This window comes from Diutina rugosa (assembly GCF_008704595.1).
Source record: "Diutina rugosa strain CBS 613 chromosome Unknown scaffold31_size150537, whole genome shotgun sequence".
NCBI lineage: Eukaryota > Fungi > Ascomycota > Pichiomycetes > Serinales > Debaryomycetaceae > Diutina > Diutina rugosa.
In genome coordinates, this window is record NW_022995083.1 from 19,852 (window position 1) to 39,471 (window position 19,620).

At 50.4% G+C, this 19,620-nt stretch overlaps 12 protein-coding genes across 12 annotated transcripts; 6 read left to right on the plus strand and 6 right to left on the minus strand. All coding sequences in view use genetic code 12, as the record gives it.

Moving 5' to 3' along the window:
* Positions 1-1,223: 1,223 nt before the first annotated feature.
* Positions 1,224-1,841, plus strand: DIURU_000962 (uncharacterized protein; the record flags this gene model as incomplete). The annotated part of the gene is made up of 1 exon (XM_034159268.1): positions 1,224-1,841. One exon carries the CDS (start codon positions 1,224-1,226, stop codon positions 1,839-1,841), a length of 618 nt encoding a protein of 205 aa, XP_034014194.1.
* A 491-nt stretch (positions 1,842-2,332) lies between these two features.
* Positions 2,333-3,994, minus strand: PGI1 (glucose-6-phosphate isomerase; the record flags this gene model as incomplete). Its single annotated transcript, XM_034159269.1, has 1 exon — positions 2,333-3,994. The coding sequence occupies one exon, from the start codon at positions 3,992-3,994 to the stop codon at positions 2,333-2,335; it is 1,662 nt and encodes a 553-aa protein (XP_034014195.1).
* A 742-nt stretch (positions 3,995-4,736) lies between these two features.
* On the plus strand, positions 4,737-5,414 carry DIURU_000964 (uncharacterized protein; the record flags this gene model as incomplete). Its single annotated transcript, XM_034159270.1, has 1 exon — positions 4,737-5,414. One exon carries the CDS (start codon positions 4,737-4,739, stop codon positions 5,412-5,414), a length of 678 nt encoding a protein of 225 aa, XP_034014196.1.
* Positions 5,415-5,891: 477 nt separating this feature from the next.
* On the plus strand, positions 5,892-6,446 carry DIURU_000965 (uncharacterized protein; the record flags this gene model as incomplete). Its single annotated transcript, XM_034159271.1, has 1 exon — positions 5,892-6,446. The coding sequence occupies one exon, from the start codon at positions 5,892-5,894 to the stop codon at positions 6,444-6,446; it is 555 nt and encodes a 184-aa protein (XP_034014197.1).
* Positions 6,447-6,528: 82 nt separating this feature from the next.
* DIURU_000966 (uncharacterized protein) lies at positions 6,529-9,156 on the minus strand (the record flags this gene model as incomplete). Its single annotated transcript, XM_034159272.1, has 1 exon — positions 6,529-9,156. One exon carries the CDS (start codon positions 9,154-9,156, stop codon positions 6,529-6,531), a length of 2,628 nt encoding a protein of 875 aa, XP_034014198.1.
* Positions 9,157-9,654: 498 nt separating this feature from the next.
* DIURU_000967 (E2 ubiquitin-conjugating protein) lies at positions 9,655-10,155 on the plus strand (the record flags this gene model as incomplete). Its single annotated transcript, XM_034159273.1, has 1 exon — positions 9,655-10,155. The coding sequence occupies one exon, from the start codon at positions 9,655-9,657 to the stop codon at positions 10,153-10,155; it is 501 nt and encodes a 166-aa protein (XP_034014199.1).
* Positions 10,156-10,240: 85 nt separating this feature from the next.
* Positions 10,241-10,675, minus strand: DIURU_000968 (uncharacterized protein; the record flags this gene model as incomplete). The annotated part of the gene is made up of 1 exon (XM_034159274.1): positions 10,241-10,675. The coding sequence occupies one exon, from the start codon at positions 10,673-10,675 to the stop codon at positions 10,241-10,243; it is 435 nt and encodes a 144-aa protein (XP_034014200.1).
* A 1,666-nt stretch (positions 10,676-12,341) lies between these two features.
* Positions 12,342-13,748, minus strand: CBP1 (Cbp1p; the record flags this gene model as incomplete). Its single annotated transcript, XM_034159275.1, has 1 exon — positions 12,342-13,748. One exon carries the CDS (start codon positions 13,746-13,748, stop codon positions 12,342-12,344), a length of 1,407 nt encoding a protein of 468 aa, XP_034014201.1.
* A 676-nt stretch (positions 13,749-14,424) lies between these two features.
* On the plus strand, positions 14,425-15,609 carry DIURU_000970 (uncharacterized protein; the record flags this gene model as incomplete). Its single annotated transcript, XM_034159277.1, has 1 exon — positions 14,425-15,609. One exon carries the CDS (start codon positions 14,425-14,427, stop codon positions 15,607-15,609), a length of 1,185 nt encoding a protein of 394 aa, XP_034014202.1.
* A 60-nt stretch (positions 15,610-15,669) lies between these two features.
* On the minus strand, positions 15,670-17,040 carry DIURU_000971 (putative protein kinase; the record flags this gene model as incomplete). Its single annotated transcript, XM_034159278.1, has 1 exon — positions 15,670-17,040. The coding sequence occupies one exon, from the start codon at positions 17,038-17,040 to the stop codon at positions 15,670-15,672; it is 1,371 nt and encodes a 456-aa protein (XP_034014203.1).
* A 907-nt stretch (positions 17,041-17,947) lies between these two features.
* On the plus strand, positions 17,948-18,937 carry DIURU_000972 (diacylglycerol kinase; the record flags this gene model as incomplete). Its single annotated transcript, XM_034159279.1, has 1 exon — positions 17,948-18,937. One exon carries the CDS (start codon positions 17,948-17,950, stop codon positions 18,935-18,937), a length of 990 nt encoding a protein of 329 aa, XP_034014204.1.
* A 111-nt stretch (positions 18,938-19,048) lies between these two features.
* On the minus strand, positions 19,049-19,435 carry DIURU_000973 (uncharacterized protein; the record flags this gene model as incomplete). Its single annotated transcript, XM_034159280.1, has 1 exon — positions 19,049-19,435. The coding sequence occupies one exon, from the start codon at positions 19,433-19,435 to the stop codon at positions 19,049-19,051; it is 387 nt and encodes a 128-aa protein (XP_034014205.1).
* Positions 19,436-19,620: the final 185 nt, after the last annotated feature.

Sequence of the window (19,620 nt, forward strand, 5' to 3'; positions counted from 1 at the left end):
AGTTATTAATATTATTGTGGAAGCTTTCAAATAGCCAAATCTTGGGCCAGTCAAGTCCGCATTGGGATCAATTGATGTCAAGATAAAACAGATAGGAGAAGTTTTTGGGACGTTAGTTGTATCTCCTCCAATTGGCTCGCTTCGTGACCGTGGATGTTATCATTTGGGCTGCATCCGGATTACTCTGATGGGTGCGCGATTGTGAGTAGCTCAATTCCGGGTATAACAACTAACCACAATAGAAACTTACAATCTTGTAATGGAGTTTCAATTGACCCTAACAATTGCTGTAGAGGAAGCACTCTGTCAGTAAACCCAACCCCAATATAAGGCTTAGGTAAGCGGGAGCCCGCGCACTATAATCACTTCAAATTCTCACAATGGCAATCACCAAACAAATCTCCGGCTCTCGGTCATTGTTTGCAGCGGTGGGCAATTTTCGCCAAAAAGGGGCTTTTCCTTTGTTGTGGTCGTATTTGATTTCAGGTCAGGCGCCGACCGAATAAAAACGTACATTGCTTATGGCTTAGAATATACACACACACACAGGGGCTCATCACTTCCAAAACGGCAGCGTCTGTTTTGATTGACACGCAAAATTTTCCTCATTCCCTATGATCGTCGCCGTCTCCCAGACAACGCGCGGTGTTGCCAAAGCTTTTTAGCACCTAACACTAATGCACTCACACGCACGCCTAATTCTCCCATCTCATCAGATCATCCCCATAGCCGTATGGTCGGTTTAAAGTGGTAGTGATCCCGATACTCTCGTAAGCATAGAACCGTTCGGCAACGGTTCTGGCTCTTGGCGATAAATCATCGCGCAATTTTCGGTCCTTCTCTTGTAAGACACGGTGGGCAGAGTACACGTCGTTGAGCCTGCAACTGGGACATGATCTCAGGCGATCACGGATCAGGCGCGGCGACTGAGGGCTGAGAGGATAGTGACCGATGGTAAGAAATGCTATTTTCAAATCGGAAACCCCCATACGTTGCCTGTTGTTTACATTGGTCATTGTTTGTAACCTGTCGTTTCACCTTCCCCCTTTCAACAATCCGCCCGGGTAAACATCCCTGCCCCCCGTAATGTTGCCTTTGAGCACAAGCCTCCCAATATGCAGCGCGTAGTGGCTGCAGATATTTTTTTCAAGCGCGTACTAAGAGGCCGGTATATATTGTTGGCAATACCCGTCGGGCCCATCAGTACCGCCACCCCTTACCCCATGATGGATCTGCTGGCTAAGCTGGCACTTAAAAGTGCCAACAAATCGCTACCCCACTTGCCCCGCCTGCGGCTGAGCCGGATGCTTCGTCAACGACTCAGTCTTGCCCTGTTCAAGGCGCTTCCATCGGTGCCGCTGCCGGAACTGCTGGTGTCGCTGGTCGACTCGATCATGGACCAGACGCTGATACCATCAGTTGAATTTGACTCAGGTGTCATTGACTTTGAAACCGACGCCAAACCCACACCGACTTTTAAGGACGCCTCCCTCCCCAAACACCGTGACACCGTTGCCGGCAACAGTTCCCGTCGCACTACCAACCACTGTAACATCACTGAGTTCATCGACTTGGTCTACGACAATGCCCCGCCCAAATCGCTAGCGTTGAACGGCGCTCTGAGTCGACAGCAGCTCGAGGAAGAACGCCTCGAGGACCTCCAGATCGCCCACAAACTCAGCGTGGCTAACGGCAACCACTACACCACGAAGTTGCGGCGGGTCCGCGGCGTCCAGGTGTTGGAATTGGCCCCTATTGGTGCCACTAACAACAACTGGTTGGATATTGACTACAATGCGGCGTGGCTGGAGCCCTACTACCAGCCCATCTCCCTCGACTAGCCGCCTCAACGCGTGATATACCTACTTATTTTCGGGAAATTTTTGGGATACAAAATCAACAATTAAACTTTGGGCATTCTTAACGTGCGTAGCCGACGTACCGTAGTCGATCTCACTTAGTAGGGGTCTCCAAATTGAAAGGAGGGAATTGTCTTTTAAGTTAATGTCATAAGTACAGCAATACCATTAACATGAATGTCATGCTAACACGCTATTCAATTCAATTAATTACTTCACTTTCTAGCAACTGATGCCCATAGCGTCGTATTGTAACTCGCCGCGGTATCTCGTCTCTAACCTTAATCTACTCACCAATGCCTCACCACCAACTCGGAGAATGTAGCCATTGGAGAATCAATGTGTTATGGTCAGGATACGAACTACCAATCAGACATTCTCTCAACCTAAAAAATGGCGTGCTTTGTCTAGCTATCATTGAAATTCCTAATTCATCATTAATTCACGTACGTACAAGCAACAAGAGCGGCGATTTAGGCCCATTGCTTGAATTGGTTAATCAAACCGTTAGTCAGGGCGTCGTGGTTGTCAACAACGCCCGGATCCGCCAATTGGGGTTCGATCTTCTTGGCAAGCACCTTACCCAATTCGACACCCCATTGGTCAAAGGAGTTGATGTTCCAGATGGCACCCTCAGTGAAGGTCAAGTGCTCGTAGTAGGCAATCAACGCACCCAAAGTCGCCGGGGTGATCTTTTGCGCCAAGATCAGGGTGGTGGGGCGATCACCAGAGAACACCTTGTGGGGCACCAACTTGGGTTCAGCGCCTTCAGCCTTCACTTGTTCAGCATCCTTACCAGTCATCAACGCTTCCGATTGGGCAAAGAAGTTCAGGGCAAGCATACGTTGGTGCTTGTTGTTGTCAATGGGGTTGTGCGATTGAGCAGCAAGGATGAAGTCAGCGGGGATGAGCTTGGTGCCTTGGTGCAACAATTGGAAGAACGAGTGTTGAGCGTTAGTGCAGGGCTCACCAAACAAAACCACCCCGGTTTGGTAGTTGGTGAATTGCAGGGTGCGGGTCACCAGCTTACCGTTGGATTCCATCAGCAATTGTTGCAAGTAAGCGGGGAAGCGGTGCAAGTATTGGTCGAAGGGGGCAACAAGGTGGGTCTGGGCGCCGTGAAAGTTGTTGTACCACACCGAGAGCAAACCACCAATAGCGGGGATGTTCTCTTCAAGAGGGGCGTTCAAGAAGTGGTGGTCAACGGCTTGAGCACCCTTCAAGAACGCTTGGAAGTTTTCAAAGCCAACGTAGATAGCCACCGACAAGCCGATAGCCGACCACACCGAGTATCTACCACCGACCCACAGTTCGAATTCAAACATGTTCTTGGGGTCAATGCCAAACTTGACGACTTCGGCTTCGTTGGTCAGCAAAGCGACGAAGTGCTTGGCAATGGCCGATTGGTCGTTGGCCTTCTTCAAGAACCATTCCTTCGCCAGGTTAGCGTTGGTGATGGTTTCGGCAGTGGTGAAAGTCTTCAGGGCAATCAAGAAGAGAGTTGTTTCAGGGTTCAAGCCCTTCAAGATTTCGGCGAGATGGGTACCATCAATGTTGGAGACAAAGTGGGCGTTAAGATCAGGCTTAGCGTAGTGAGCGAGGGCTTCAGTGACCATGACGGGACCAAGGTCGGAACCACCAATACCGATGTTGACGACATCGGTGATCTGCTTACCGGTGTAACCCTTCCACGAGCCGTTACGGACAGAGTCGGAGAATTCCTTCATGTGGTTCAACACCAGGTCGACTTGAGGCATGACGTTCTTGCCGTCAACCGACATGGGCTTGTCGTCCTGGTTCCGCAACGCCGGGTGGTACACGGCACGGTCTTCGGTGGTGTTGATGTGTTCACCCTTGAACAAGGCGTCTCTCAATTTTTCGACACCGGCTTCCCGAGCCAATTGCACCAAGTTGTCGAAGATCGACTTGTCAATCAAGTTCTTGGAGAAGTCAAACAAGATCTTTGAACCATCGTAGTTGTCGAGGGTGAACGAGAATTTTTCGAACCGTTCAGAGTCGTCCTTGAACGCCTGGCGCACGGAGAAATCCTTCTTTTGCTTGAATTCTTGCTCAAGCGCCTTCCACGCGGGCAAGTTGGTGGCGAGGTCAAACAGAGTAAACGTGTTCGGGTTCATGGTTGGCAATGAAGGGTGACTGGAGCCTCAATGGATGGGGGATCAACCAGGTAATATATGTCAAAGGGTGAGAGGCGTCCGGCCCACCGCGACGCATTGTGTGCAGGGGACATACCCAACCCTGCTAGCGAGGCCCTCCCACATTAGTAAGGTCGCAGTAAGGTTTGAGGGCAAGTCAAGCCATTACTAAAAGTATGGTTAGCTAGGGGGTGAGGCGGTGGAATAACCACGTTTTATAATTACACTACAATTACACCCACCACCGTAAAAATGTGGAGATGGCGGAGATTACCGCCAGCGCAATTAACCAAAAGGTGAGATATATCTGGCTCACTTCTACGCGAAAGGGAACGCTTGTGGCCGAGTATATCTATGGGGACAGCAATCGCTTGCTCCCGGTGCCGGCGATTAGCTATAGCTAGCTATACTATCGTTTGCAAAGCGATGAATTGATCCGCAATTGGCCAACCCTTTGTGATTGGTGGAGTTAACCAATAAGGAAACCTTGATTTTGCAAGCATATGAATTGGTGGCGCCTTCCGTCCGGGGCCCGGGATATGGGTCCGCCTCAACGGTGGTTGTGAGCGGGGTTCGCCGCCCAGCCGCACCCGGGGCTTAATTGCCCAACCCCCCTCACTCATCAGCGACTTTTTTCCGGTACATATTGGTTACACGCCCTGACCACCGACGGCCATGTGTGCACCACCCTCATCACCTTCCCTCACCCCCCGTGTGCTAATAGATGAACGACGACGAACGGGCCCTCATCGAGGCGGCGTTTGCTCGAGATGGCATTGCTCATAAGAAGCTGGCACCGAGAAAGCGAGGCAATAGGAAACTGGCAGAAAGAAGGCCTGCTGCTGCCGCTGTTGCTGCTGCCGCCCCCTCCCCCCTGACTCTGGCGCCTTCGTCAAGCCCGCTCTCCCTCGCTGACCGCATCGGCAAACCTCCTCCTTTACCAGATACTACAACTAAAGATACACCTGACAACAAGCGCAAGCCTGCGCCTCAGCACGACCGAGGCCCCCGTCGTCATGGCCGCGGAGACCACCATGGTTCTGAGGGTCGCCATCATCACCACACCAGCGAGCCGGAACACGATAAACCTAAACGCGCCGACGCTCCTAAGCGGTCGGAAGGCTCAAAATCTGAAAGACACCAGCGCAATCGCCGAGGGTCGCGGGCAAGCGACAATGCCCGAGATAACGACGGCCCCACCAATGCTCCCCTCGACAATAACCCTCTCGCGAAACACTTGGGCTTGGTACTGAACAATAGCGATCTCGAGAAGAAGCGATTGCAAATGAGGAAGAAGTTGATGGAGAAGAAAAAGGCCAAGGAGGAAGATAAGGATTTAGACGAAGCGGAGAAACTATTGGCGTCCTTGGACATGAGTGGCAGCTGGGCCGACTTTGAATGACTTTTAATGATGTATCACTATATACTAATCTAGACAACTATTAGATTTTCTAAAAAAAAATTCTAGTCAACTTCTAGAAGATAAAAACAACTGGACGAGTTGGGAATCGAACCCAAGACCTTTCGCATGCTAAGCGAACGCTCTACCAACTGAGCTACACGCCCGTAACGGAAATCAGTGAGATCAGCTTTATAAACTCAAACAAACATAGTGTAGTCACGTCGTTTTGTCGGCAAGATATCAAGAGTATTTACCTCTCATAGTGATATATGCCGTTCAAGGTACACATATATGTCTACCAGACCCTCAAAATCATGCTTTAGAGGCTCCTACTCGAGCCAATTTCCTGGGCTATCTCCGACATGTAAGCTCGGTTATTTCCTGCCCCCCGCATTATTTTCAGCTCCCTTCGGAAAACCCCGAGGTGAACTATATAACGATTGCATACATCCCTTCATCTACCAATACTACTATTCCATGCTGTTGAACCGAGGTGACCAATTCCCAGCTGGTGTTGAGTTTCAACACGTCCCTCTCGACTTGGACAACGTCGACGTCATGAACCCGTTGACCTGTGATCGCCCGATCCCGTTGAAGATGGACAACTTGATTAGTGAGTTGGGCGACAAAAACTTTGTTATCGTCGCTGCCCCAGGGTCGTTCACCCCTGCGTGTACTGAAAACCACATCCCTGGTTTCTTAAGCAATCTCGAGAAGTTGAAGCAAGACAAAAACATCGGTGCCGTGATCATCATCACCTTCAACGACCCGTTTGTGGTGAGTGCCTGGGGTAAGTTGTTGGTGCAGGCCGCTGGCTTGAAGAAGGGTAAAGACTACCCCAAAATATACTTTGCCAGTGACATGGACGGCAAGTTCTCTGGTGCTCACAACATGAAGAAAGACAACGGTCGTCTCGAGAGATACGCCTTAGTGGTGAACGCTAAGACCCGTAAGGTGGGCTACTTGGGGTTGGAAACGAAGATGGGGGTGTCGGTGTCGGGCGCCGATGAGGTGTTGAAGGCTAAGTTGTAATTACCATAGGGAATATAGCGTTCATAACGATGGCAATGGTTTTATCGTAAATAATAGTATATAAATGCAAAGCCAAACGGACTTAGGCAAAGTCATCATCAGCAGCAGTAACATCACCGAATTCCCAACAACCGACATGATCGCGCTTCGCTTGCGCTTGGGCCTTGATGAGGTCCTGGTCTTGGCAGTTCTTCTTGACGATCCCGTACCCGTCGGCCACTAACTGCTTATTGATGGTGTTCAGGAGATCACTAATGTTGGCCAGATCGTAAAGGGTACCTTCGTACTCAGCCACCGTCGAAGGAAGAGCACCGAGGACCAACTTCTTGTCAAAGCACAAGTCCTCGAGAGCTTCGATCGACTCCGTCAAGTAGTCAGTCGGCTTAGAAGGAGGAAGGTCAACATTGCTGAGCACAGCAGAGTGGGCAAATGCAGGGTAGGCCGCGGTGTTGAATTGAGGCGGCAACGCCCGCAACAGCGAAAGCGGCACTTCGTCGACGTTACCGAAATCAATGTGCTTCACCAAGTATTTACCAGTAGTGCGGTCAAACGACTGCACTCTAGCCCGGTAGTACTTCCCGTTTTCGAACTTAGCACTGACAAGCTCACCCTTCTTCGGGCCCTTAGTAAGTTGGAAAGGGAGGTTTACTGACGATTGCAGCGAGCTCGGGTGTTGTTGGTGGAACTGATTGAAGTCGAGCTTGAACTGCGAGAACTTGGCGCTAGTCGCAGCATCAATCATGTGGAACGAAATCACACCCTGACCATCAATGTCAACGACTTCGATATCAAAGAACTTGGGCGTCTTGGCGGCCACCAGCATTTCTTCAAGCGATCTTTGCGCTTGCTCAAGCTTGGCCTGCTCGGCATTAGCGTCGTAGTTAGCCCACACTCCACGTTTGGCATTTTTGGCAGCAGTCTCAGCAGCTTCAAGTTTATCAGCGAATGGGTTAGCGCCCACACCAATGTCGTGAAGCTTTGCCAACCCTTCTTCCACCAAGTTCACTTGCACCGGAGTCGCGGCTTGTTGGTTGATGTACAAGTTACCAATGAACCCGCCGACCTTGTCAGCATCGTAGACATCAAACTCCACGTTACGTTGCAACAACTTCTTGTTCAATTGCTTCACCCCTTCGTCGTTCAAAAGCCCCAGCTTGTCGTTAGTTAAACCACCCAAAATCAAGGCAAGCTTGGTACCTTCCTTAGGGTTAAGTAACCGCACTCTGTTGGTCAGGGGGACGTAGTCGACATAGTATCCGGAAATCCGGCCCTTTTGCTTAAACCCGTTGAAGAAGGTTTTGGCCTTGGTGGCATTTTCCGAAGCATCAACCACCCGCGTGCCGACGGTGAGGATTTTCTCGATATTTGTGGAGTGGATACCCTTCTTCGCCGTCTTAGCCTCTTCTTCAATCTCTACCAAGCGGTCCCAGTTAAGCGAACGTTCGTGAGCAGTGGCCTTGGAGTGTCTGAGCACGGTGGCCAACCCTTGGCTCACTAAACGTTCCAGCAAGTCCTTGCCAGCGACCTTAATCGACACCATGAATCGAGCATCAAAACCGTGCTCCGGGTTAGCCTCATGGTTACCGTCAATGTAAACTTGAACCGGCTTCCCAATAGTACGTTCACGGGCGAATTCCTTAGCCGTAGCCACAAGCGCCGCCTGCGACGAGCCGGCGGTGGTATCATTAGGACGAGGCGCCCGCACCGACGCCAATTGCACGGTGATTTCCAGATCGTCGGCTAGTCTAAGCACGTAGGTGTCAGCAGACACAACCTTGGCCACAGTGGCGTCAATGGTGGCCCCTACGGCTACTTTAGCCTTGGTACCGGTATGCAGGGGAGCTTTGGCACCAGAAGCCGTCTGTTGAGCAAACATCCCCTTGCCAAGCGCCTTGGCGGTCAATTCAGCCTTACGGTATTGCGACATCGTCTGAGACCCCACGAGCGTCAGTTGCCAGTCGACCACTTCGGCGTAACCCTGATCCAACAACGCCTTGGCGATGTTGTTGCCCAGGGGGTGGTTGAAGTTACCGATGGGAACGCCCAGCTGAGATTCGCCGATGATCAGTACGGTGATGGGCGAGGTGGTCGTCATCAACTTGTCCTCGACAAACACCTTTGCCAAGTTGGCAATCTTTTGTTGAGCAGGCTCGTCGGTACGAGGACACTTGATACCTCCCAATAAAACGGCAGTGACAATGTGTTCGGTCTCGGAGACAATGATGCGAGCCATCACTCTGTCACCGGAGATTACCCGTTCCACGACACATGGGAGGGGCGACAGCTTCAGCTTCGACTCAATTTCCGGGGTGATCGAAACTTCGGTGGGTTCCAGGTACAGCAGAGACCACGTGCCCTTACCCTGGTGCTTGGCCAGGTCCTGGATCTGCTTCAATTCGTATACTTCGTCGGAGTCAGGCACATTGTCCTTGACGTGAGCAAGGCCCTTTTCTAAGAGGTCCTTGACAAGCGAGTCAAACAACGGGGTTTTCACGTCACCAAACTCCCGGGTGGCAGCCTTGGACGATACCTTAAACTGGACCAGCTTACCGATCAACGTGTCGTGGACGTACTTTTTGGCGGCGTAGGAGTCGGCGCGGACGTCCTGGAGCGTCAAAAGCCGTTCGGGAGGGGGGATTGCCGTGGCCTTGGACGGCACAAGCACAATCTGGTCCCCAGACAACACGTTTTTCACTTTAGCCACGAGCATAGGGGTTAAAGACAACGTAACACCGCCGCCGCGGAAAATTTCATGGCCACCTAGCACGCGACCGTTAGTGGCAGGCACAGTGACGTTAAGTGGTTTTAAGAAGGTGTAGGAGTTAAGGGATTTGAGGAAGGATACCGTGATGGTCTGCTTCTAGAAGAAATTCAAGTTACGGTTACATTACTTACATTTTGTATGAGATTTGTGGTATTTGTGGTATTTGTTGGTGGTAGTGATCTCCGCATGCGACATTACGAGACGTCTAGCTACAAACTATGACAACCATAAACCGTGGTTTCCGGTGGTAGGAAGTGTAAATATTAGCATTTAGGGGTGGCATCACACGTTATAATCCACGCCACGTACAAATTTCAAATATTCCAGGTACTTCTCTGCCGCTATCTGTAGTATATTAGTAACGGCCTTTTCGCACCTGATCCGAACCACACACCCGCACGCCACCGGCCTACCTTCCCACCACAACTCCCACACCCACCGCCCATGGCTCGCTCCACCGCGCAGAAACGTCTCCTCAAGGAGTTCCAGCAGCTTTCTCGCGACCCGCCGCCCGGGATCGTCGCGGGCCCGGTCTCCGAAAGCGACTTGTTCGTGTGGGAGTGTCTTATCGAGGGCCCGACGGAAACCCCCTACGAGCACGGCGTGTTCCCCGCCAAGATCACCTTCCCCAAGGACTACCCGTTGAGCCCGCCTCAGCTTAAGTTCGAACCACCGATATTGCACCCCAACATCTACGCCGACGGCAACGTGTGCATTCTGATCCTCCACCCGCCCGGTGAGGACCCCAACCAGTACGAGCGGCCCGAGGAGCGGTGGAGTCCGGTGCAGAGCATCGAGAAGATCTTGTTGCTGGTGATGCTGATGCTTGCCGAGCCCAACCCCGAGCTGGGGGCCAACATCGACGCTTGCAAGTTGTGGCGTGACGACCGGGCCGACTTTGATGAACGGGTCCGCCGCCAAGTGCGCGAGGCGTTGGGGTTGTAACGAAATTAAGACATGACATTTCATTCGGCTACATCTCGTGGCTACACGTGTAGGGGCATAATTAAGTTGTGTATAAATTTGGTCATTACTTCTTCACCCAGTCATTCAACCCGTAGCGGTTACGGGCGATTTCGATGGCGTAAAACTGGATCCGCACGGCGAAAATGGTGTTCTCTTCGGTGTACTCTTCGTCCGACTTCGCTCTCAACATGGTGCCGAAGTTGTAGTCGTCCATCTCGTTGAACTTCTCGCAGAAGTCTCTCCAGCGCTTCTTGCCCTCGGGCGACTTCATCTCTTCTTCCTTGATCACCTTGACGTTCTCCTTGTCCTTGAATTCGGGGAAGTCCTCCAACAAGGTGTTGAAAATGTCGTCATCATGGGGAGTGAGCTTCAAGTTGGAGCCCCCCACCGTCTCCAAAAGACCCCAGTAGGTCATCATCTGCTTCACCGCCTTCACGGCGAATTGCTTCTCGATGTCCTCGAGGTTTTCAGCGTTTTCGGCATCAAACTTGGTCGCCATGGTCAATTGGTTTGCTGTCGGGAGATTCGGGGCCAAAGTTATACTTTTTTCGCAACCCTCCAGAACCTTCGCGATGGTTCCACCTTCGATGCCAGTAGTCGGCTGACTAAGCGATCACACCAGGTTTACAGGCGATGGATGATATCTATAGACTTCGACAGAGTCGACGACGTTACCATCATGCCTTAAAATCAAATGCGGCGGTTGAAGTCTCCGAATATGGTCATGCGTGCGAGAGTCATCAAAACGACCTCTCCCATGGATAATTGATACCATCATTTGCTTTAAAAGATACACTCCACCACCAATGTCAATTGCGTTGTTGGTGTCGTTTGGTAGCGCCTACCTGACCATAATCTCTTTCACGCCTATCGTAAATTCAAGGCGCAATGATCTCAGATCTAAAGATCCTACTCGCTACTTTAAATTCGAGCAAGGGCGAGATGTTATAGTCAACTAGTGAGTGATATTCTTCCACTCAATGCGGTGGTTTCGCCACTTCATCCTGATCTCGGTATTCTACGGTGACAGTTATTCTTTAAGCGTCCGTCTTGGGGTGCACCAATAGCCTTGTAAGCAAATAGATATCTGGTAGTTGTTGCGGGCATAATTAGCCAGCTAAGCATATGAGTTGTGGCACGTGCCTTGCCCCTCGATTAAAACCAGAAGTCGCTCCGTGGGAGGACTCTATAAAACTTGTATTCGTAGTTCCGTAGGTGGACGCGTCACTAACGGCACGACATAGCGAGCCATCTAGAATATGATTCTTGAAGAGAGAAACCTCGCTTGGTATTGGCATTGAATTACTGCTCTCATTAATCTTGATATGATTTGAATTATACTATATATAAGAGAATTCTAACCACAACTTGCCATCGACATGTCTCCATAACCAAAGATGGATCCTTTAGGCCTTAATCTTCGATACTTTTGACGGCGTATTTTCTCCTTTTCCCAACGTCTATTGTACTCTTCCGGAGACAACCACAACTTCCACAATAAGTGAAAAGATCTCATGTTAATGAGGATGCTTAGATAGTTCGTAACGTGGTGGAGCGGAGTTGGACATTATATGGATATACTGAATATGTCTGAGATGACCAAGAGCGTGGGTCGGCTCGTATTAAGTGGCTCAACCCAACGGCATGGGGCTGTGAAAGTTTAAATCGAAGGCGCAATTTGCGTAAGGCGCTACACGGCGTTGAAGCACTGTACTCCTTAGGGGGGGGCATGTTTTTACAAATTCAATCGATACTAAAGATATCACTTGGCAGGAAACTTGTGAAGTGATTCATCGGGCGAGCACGTCCCAAAGCGAATCACAGCGTTACCGGTATCATTCATGAGGCATTAGCACCAGAAAGGTTCGTTCCTGATGTGACGGAATCTCAAAATTTAGTTTAAACACGACGCTATTCCCAATTACGTCATATATGCGTTATCGCTTATCCCCACAATACTGCCCGAGCGCTAATAGCTCCATGTTGTGTGGAGCAGAAAAGCCGTACAAACCACAAAACTTTGTTTACTACAACCCTGGCTGTCCTCATAGACCAAACGACGATGGATGTATGTCAAATCAGGTTCTTTTTGGGAAACCTCAAAGAATTTGATACACTGCACCGATCTCTCAGCTAGGGATATGAATATACTAAATTGATGCTAATTAGTTCAGATGACCACTGTGATCAATGATATGCTTGGCGGCCCGCTCCCCGCTCAAGTACGCTGCTTGGATTGTCCCTGTGGCTTGGAAGATGGTGTGTTCGCCGGCAAATTCGATTGCTGGCCCAAGACCCATACCTTCGTGCTCACCACTTAATTGAGCAATTAAGGGGACCATGTCTTCCCCGACGTAAGGGGCAGCATAGGCACCATTGAAGTGAGGGTTCTGGGTCCAGTTCGTGACGATGATATTAGTTGGTTTGGTAAACTTTACCTTGTCAACTGCAAGCTTCTCCACCTCAGGGCCAAAATAGTCCCACGCTTGATCAGGGTGACTTTCAATCCATTCGGTGAACGGCAGTTGTGTAAGACAGACTAAGGCGGGGTTGTTATTCAACTTTTTCCCGGCGGCTGCGTAATTGACAATGACGGTACCATAAGTAAATGGAGGAGGTAATCCCGTCAATTTCCCAGTCTCCTTAGCTAAGTTTTCATCGGGAAGAATGACAAATTGGTCCTGGTTGACATCCCAGAATGCCTGGTCGAATTCTAAAACCACTTTACCCAATGCTCCCATATGAACCCCATCAATGCTAGCTTGCAACGCTTTTGGCAAAGCTGGAGACCATTCAACCCCACCTTGTTCGGGCAATTGTCTCAATGCTCCCAAGGGCAACGTCACCACCACGTAATCAGCTTCGTAAGTCAGCTTCTCTGTAGTCACAACAACGGGAGATTTAGACCGATCAATGGCGATAACCTTCTCACCAGTACGGATTTTACCTTCTAAAGGTTTCGAGAGATGGTTGACGAGAAAGTCGTAACCGTGGACGTTGTATATGTTGCGCCCTTCGAGCTCAAGCAGGGCTGACTTGGCCAGCATTCGATCCCAGCTAACGCCTGACCACAATTCCAAATATCTCGCCAATCGACGAGCTAGTTGACGCTGTTCTTCAGTGTGACGATGAGGGTAGCGCTTGAAGTACTCATCCACCATTTGCTTGACTGAGGTATCGGGAGTGTCGGGGGCAGTTTGAAAGACGCCACCAATGAATTGGAACATCTCCTCTACCACGCGGTTAGCTCGATTGTTCACCACATCGATGTGACCCTCACTACCGAAGTAAAGCCGATCTTTGTCGTCATAGTACGCGGTGCCCTTTTCGATAGAAATCACACCAAGTTCCATCCCCAAGTCTAACACGGGGTTGTTAAGAGAATCATGAAACCAGGCTCCTCCCAAGTCATAGTGATTGCCAATAGCAGACAGCTTGTGGTCGGTTTTGATCCGGCCGCCAACCCGGGACTCGGCTTCAAGCACGGTAACCTCGAAGTTGCCGTTCTGATTAAGGTCGTAGGCAGCTTTGAGTCCTGAGGCACCAGCGCCAATGACAATTGCTTTCTTCATGAAAGGATGGTTGATGCAAGCGTTGGCAAGGTATTTATATTCCAAGCAATGGCCCCGCCAGCGAAGTCTTGAGTTTCTGCATCATCAAGAGTATACGCGCACCTGTCGTGTATCTGGGGATCCAGCTGCCAAAACCGGAAAGCCTCCGATTATCTCAAAGCATCAACGTTTATAGTGAATTATAACTGAACACTGCTAAATAGTAGTACTGTCATAGTCAATTGAACCGACCGTGTACCAACGGATTGGAAAATGAATTAAATTCAATCCCAGAATTGTAAGCTACACTCAAACCGCTAAATATAAGTGATCGCGGATCAATTTGACAATAAGTCTTTGGTTCAAGCATTCCATCGCTTAATTTAGTTGTGATGATCTTGATCCGCTTATATCGAAGGAGGGGAGGATCGAGATACTGTTTCAGGCAACACTGCGAACCGCGCGGAGAAGTCCAGCCAATCACATCGCGCATAGATGACATTAGTCATCATCATGATTTCAAGTCAAAACTAGAACAATCGGTTCTCAAGTAATCAACTTTTCAGTTTGTACACTCCCAACCCCTTCTCCAAATTGGCAATTCACCTTTGCTTGCCCTCCCTTTGTGCCTTGTCTCAGGTGCGAGCATTAACGCAACCACAACATTTGTGAGAAAGTGCCACAGTTCTGACTTGTCATGGCATCACCACTAAAACCCTACGTGGAGGTGGTGGTGTTTACCTTACTTGCCGAGGCTGCCATATACATCGTCAACTTCATCTACGACGTCCTTACACTATCCAACAAGATGGACGGGCTCACCACATTCAAACGGATCACCATGCCTTTGGTGAGGGTGGCGTTGGTGATGGCCTTAGTCGTGACCGGACCTCACACCCTCACGACGCTAACTTTGATCATTACCACACAAACAGTGATCACCATTTGTTGCTACATTCGTCTCCGTTGGTGGTACGACTCAGTGTACGCTGACTTCATCAAATGGTACCAGCTCTGGCAAGACCACTGCTCGTACAAGCGGAACCTGGTGACGACGATACTGACACTGGTTGACGCGCAGCCAATATTTGCCGAAACATGGGTCGGTCCCATCGATATTGAGTCATCCATCGAGGCGTCGCCGTCGTACAATATTGACCATATTTACTCGGTGTCGCCACGAAACACTTACCACATTGATACGGTAGCTGTTGATGCCTTAGACCAGTACCTTGAAAACGATTACGGAGCCACGGCGTCAGATGAAGCTAGCGATGCTCATAGTGAAGATAGCTCACTGACGTTGGTTGATGTCCAATCAACCAAACCGCTGTTTGTATCTCAGTACTTTGACCAGGTACCGCTTCGACAACAGGCTTGTCGCTTACTGGACTGCTTTTGTTGGATGCTTCCCTCACGCATCCATTGCTCCAAAGAGCTGTATCCATTACTCAAACGGAAATTGTCTACCTATAGTTTGACCCAGGGCGTTGGTGACCGCAAGCCCTGCTGTCAGACCTCATGTACGCAATTCCGATACTTTTTGCACTACTACTACGACGTCACCATGGACGACAACGAGCAGGTTCTCCTTGTCGACCCGATGTTCAAGAAGTTCGGGGTCCCCTCGCCCCAAATCGCCATGCCGTGGATCATCCTTGATGCCTGGTGCAAGATTATGCTCGGCATCGAGCTCGTGGTGGCTGCCTTCACCGTGTCGTCGCTTCCGGGAGCTATCGCCATCTTTGTAAGTATGGCGATTTTCCTGTTGTGGCGACAGAATTGGGTTTACTGTCAGAACTACTCCTACAAGCGTATCCTTCCCATTGAATCATTGATTCACTTATTAGCATTAGCTCCCATGGCTTTTCTTTTGCATTGATTAAATTAAGACTGCGATAATGAAATACGAATTTAATATGAACTAACCTGTAGTATTCTATCAATTTCCGTTTAGGCTCGCTAAAAAGCTCTCGTTGGTGTAACTGAACCCCTGTAAATGCAAGATGTCCTTGCCGTTCATGTACGATGGGTGGGTATCAGGCGTGAACGGCATGTCGGTGAAGTCACTGTCGAAGTTTTCTGCCAACTCCGGGTCAGTGATGATGGGTAAGATCGGCGGGAGCAACTCCGATTGCGGGGTCAACGCTTCAAGCTCCTTCCAATTGACGTGGCGGAAGAACGCGTGCTTCTTGACCTTCTCAAAGTCCTCGTCGACGTTGAGCCGCTTGTCCGGGTTCACTTGCAACAACTTACGCAACAAGTCCTTCGAGTCCGACGAGAGGTAGAAGGGAAACTTAAGTTGTTTGTTGTTTTTAGCGGCAGCAGCAACAATTTTGTCCATGATCTTTTGAGGGTTCTGCCCGGTGAACGGAGGCAGACCAGTCAACAAGTCATAAGCGACGCATCCCAATGACCACCAATCAACGCGGTAGTCGTACTCTTCACCCTTGATGATTTCGGGTGCCATGTATTGGGCGGTGCCAGTAATGCTATGGCAATTGGAATCATCTTCAACTTCCTTCAGCAACCCGAAGTCAGTGAGAACAAGATGACCCTGGCTGTTAAGCAAACAATTTTCGGGCTTCAAGTCGCGGTAAATCACTTTGAGTTGGCCGTGTAAATAACGCAAAGCAAGCACCATTTGTGCGATGTAGAACGACGCCAGCTTTTCCGTCATGAACTTTTCCTGGGCCAAGTGGTGGAAAAGCTCCCCTCCTTGAAGGTACTCCAAAATAAGGTAAAGCTTGTTGTTGTCTTGAAACGCGTAATATAACTTGACGATGTTTGGGTGATTAACTGATTCCAAAATCTGCTTCTCATTGAGGGTGCGTTGGTAATTGGTTTTATGGATTTCGTTGGTGTCTTGGTTGATGATCAACGATGCCTTTTTCAACTGCTTTTGAGCAAATAAGCGCCCGGTCGCGATTTCCCGTACGAGCAACACTTTGCCATAGGACCCTTGGCCGAGCACTTTAATCGGTTCGAAATCGCAAAGCCGAGGCTTGTAGAGACCGCCGGACCCCAGTAGTCTCAGTACGTACGACGAACCACCGATACCGACCTCGTACGACAGAGCAATCATACTTGGCCGCCGGCCATGGCGGGTTTGCATGGGGATCGGGAGCGTTTCCAGGGTGATGCCCACGGGCTCTTCATCGAAGCCGTCGTCCTCGGCGCCAACGTGAGTGCCGTTCACAAACACGTCCGGGGGCTCGTCAAGCATCTTGTAGTTAATCTCATCGCCAAGCGCAGTGTCGCGGAGGGCTTCGGTTAAGTGGGAAACTTCGTCAAACTCAAAAATGGTGGACATAACGACGGCGGAATCACGGTGGCAGGTTTAGGTAGTGGAAGCGTGGAGCACACCGGGCTTGCTAAACAAGGTGTACTTTATTTTTTTTTTTTTTTTTTAGAACGTGGGGAGTAGNGCGTGTTGAGATGGAACGCGGGGGGTCATTCCTGCAACCGCAGACTCTCTCCAGCAGCGACCACGGTGCGACGACCGGTTACATAAGCCAATGGCAGAGGTGTAAATAGAGATGAGGCTAATTCGCCAAAGGGGTCGCGACGAGCCATCCGCCACCGCTGAGAGAAAAACTCGTTGTTGATTGCAATTTGCGAGGACATTACTGAAAATGTCCACGTGTGGCGGTACCACTCCTTAGGATTTGCTTGGCATCGCCAGCGGTAACGCCGAAAAGCGAGGTGGAGGCAAAACACCGTGGATGGGAAGCGGTTCCGCAAACCAGGTTTTTTTTCTACGCTTTGGGTGTTGCAGGGCACAAAACTGAACACCCTCATTGCGAAAAAGTCAGTTGTGAAGAGAAGCGAATGTCAGAAAAAAACATAACACAGAGCGAGCAATCCGTCACCACTAATTTTGATGACACCCCCCACGTGACCACGGCTATGTTACCGTCATTTATCAGGCCTTCACGGGTCCGGAAATCCCGAAAAGATAACTAATTTGTTAGAATTGTCTACATTGATTGGATGCCAATGATGGGTGCTTTTGTCCTGGCTTCGCTTTTGAACTTCCGCCCCCTGAGTCCACAAGGCGGATGGTGCCATATACAATAAACTCGCTAGCGAACCGCTGTCAAATCTGTTTTGACTTAAACCCTCACGCGCAACCGTTTGTCCTGCACACAGGCGGAAAAGTCGCGGCATCACCCGCCCACATCATCGGCGCCTAGACATCAACACCATCTCCACACCCAATGGCTCTGGTCCCCAGCACTCCTCAGCGGACCACCGGAGCGGTAAAGACGGCGACCCCGCGCACGGCGCTCAAGCCGCGCACTGCACTCAGCAAAACCATCCACTCGTTCGACGCCAACTCGTCGTACGTCGAGGCCGATGACGCTACCTACATCCACGAAACCACCGACGACGACCTGGAAGACGACGGCGAAGAGTTCAGTGTTGTCGACGACCTGATGGTGGCCACCCCTGTCGAGTCTACTCCTGAAACCAAGTCTGAAACCAAGCCTGAAACCGAGCCGATCTTGCCGCCGCCCACGCTGAATTTCCAAAAGTTTATCGTTAAGCACGAGATCGGGCGCAAGCTTCTCCACCTGTTTATCGGCGTGTTCACGCTTAAGATGTACACCATGGGTATCTCGCAGCGCCAGTTCATTTTGCCGTTGTTTATCCTTTTCACCGTCATCTTCATCAACGACTTTGTCCGGTTCCGTAACCCTAAACTCAACCAACGCATCGTCAGAGCGACGTGGTGGATGATCCGTGAGAACGAGATCAACGAGTATAACGGCACCTTGTGGTACTTGGTCGGGCTCATCATCGTGTTCATCATCATGCCCAAGGACGTGCTGATGATGTCGGTGTTGTTGTTGCTGTGGGCCGACACCGCGGCGCTGTCGGTGGGGCGTGCCTGGGGTAAGTATACTCCCAAGATCTCTACCAACAAGCTGGTGGCCGGCTGTTTAGGCTCGTTTGCCGCCGGGGTGTTTGCCTGTGTGCTTTTCTACGGGTACTTTGTCCCCCATTACCCGCAAGTGAACCAACCCGGCGACGTGTTGTGGGACCCTGCCCACTCGAAGATGACGTTGGCGACGTTTGCCGTCGCCACCGGCGTCATCGCCCTGGTGCTGGAGATGATTGACTTCATGGGGCTCGACGACAACTTCACCATCCCCGTCATCTCGGCGTTTGCCCTCTACGTGCTCATTCGCGCCACCGAAGTGTAAACAATTACCATATTATCGTTATATTGTCGTCAGATATACCCCCGTGGACTATATAGGCACCCCCACTTTATATAGCCACAATCAAAGTTAATGGAAAACTTCGTAGCCAAATCAAAATTTAATGTACAAATCGGGAATCTCCTCGATCTTGCAGCACTCCTTGGTCGCGTCGTCTGCGCTCGCCGCCTGGTGGGCCACCTCTTGCACCACGTCGTCGCCGGCAAACAGCGGGTACGGCTTCGCCTCCAGGGCATCGTCCTCAAACGTGATGTTGGGAGTGCCGGGAACCAGGCTCAGCATAAACGTCGTCACGTCGATCAAGTTGTCCTGCAAATCGTTGACGATCCCCGTAAGCTCCTGCTGGCGCTGCTGCTGCTCTTTTAGGAGTTTGGCTTCTTGTGCCAGTGTATCGTATTGCTGTTGGGCTAAAAGATGGGTGTTCTCATCGACATCGTCGCCCCTGTCGCCGCCAAGGCAACTGGAAAGACACTGGCCCATAGTCGTGTGTGGTGGGGGGGGAGGCTGGCTACATTCTCTGGTGTACGAGCGCGCGTAATTTCGAGGGCGCAGCGCTACCATACGAAAACATTACAGATCAGTATGTATAGGAAGTTATAGGACTCACCCAAAAATTAAAAAAGAAAACCGTACATGATTTGATCGATAAGAGGCGTGAAATAGGG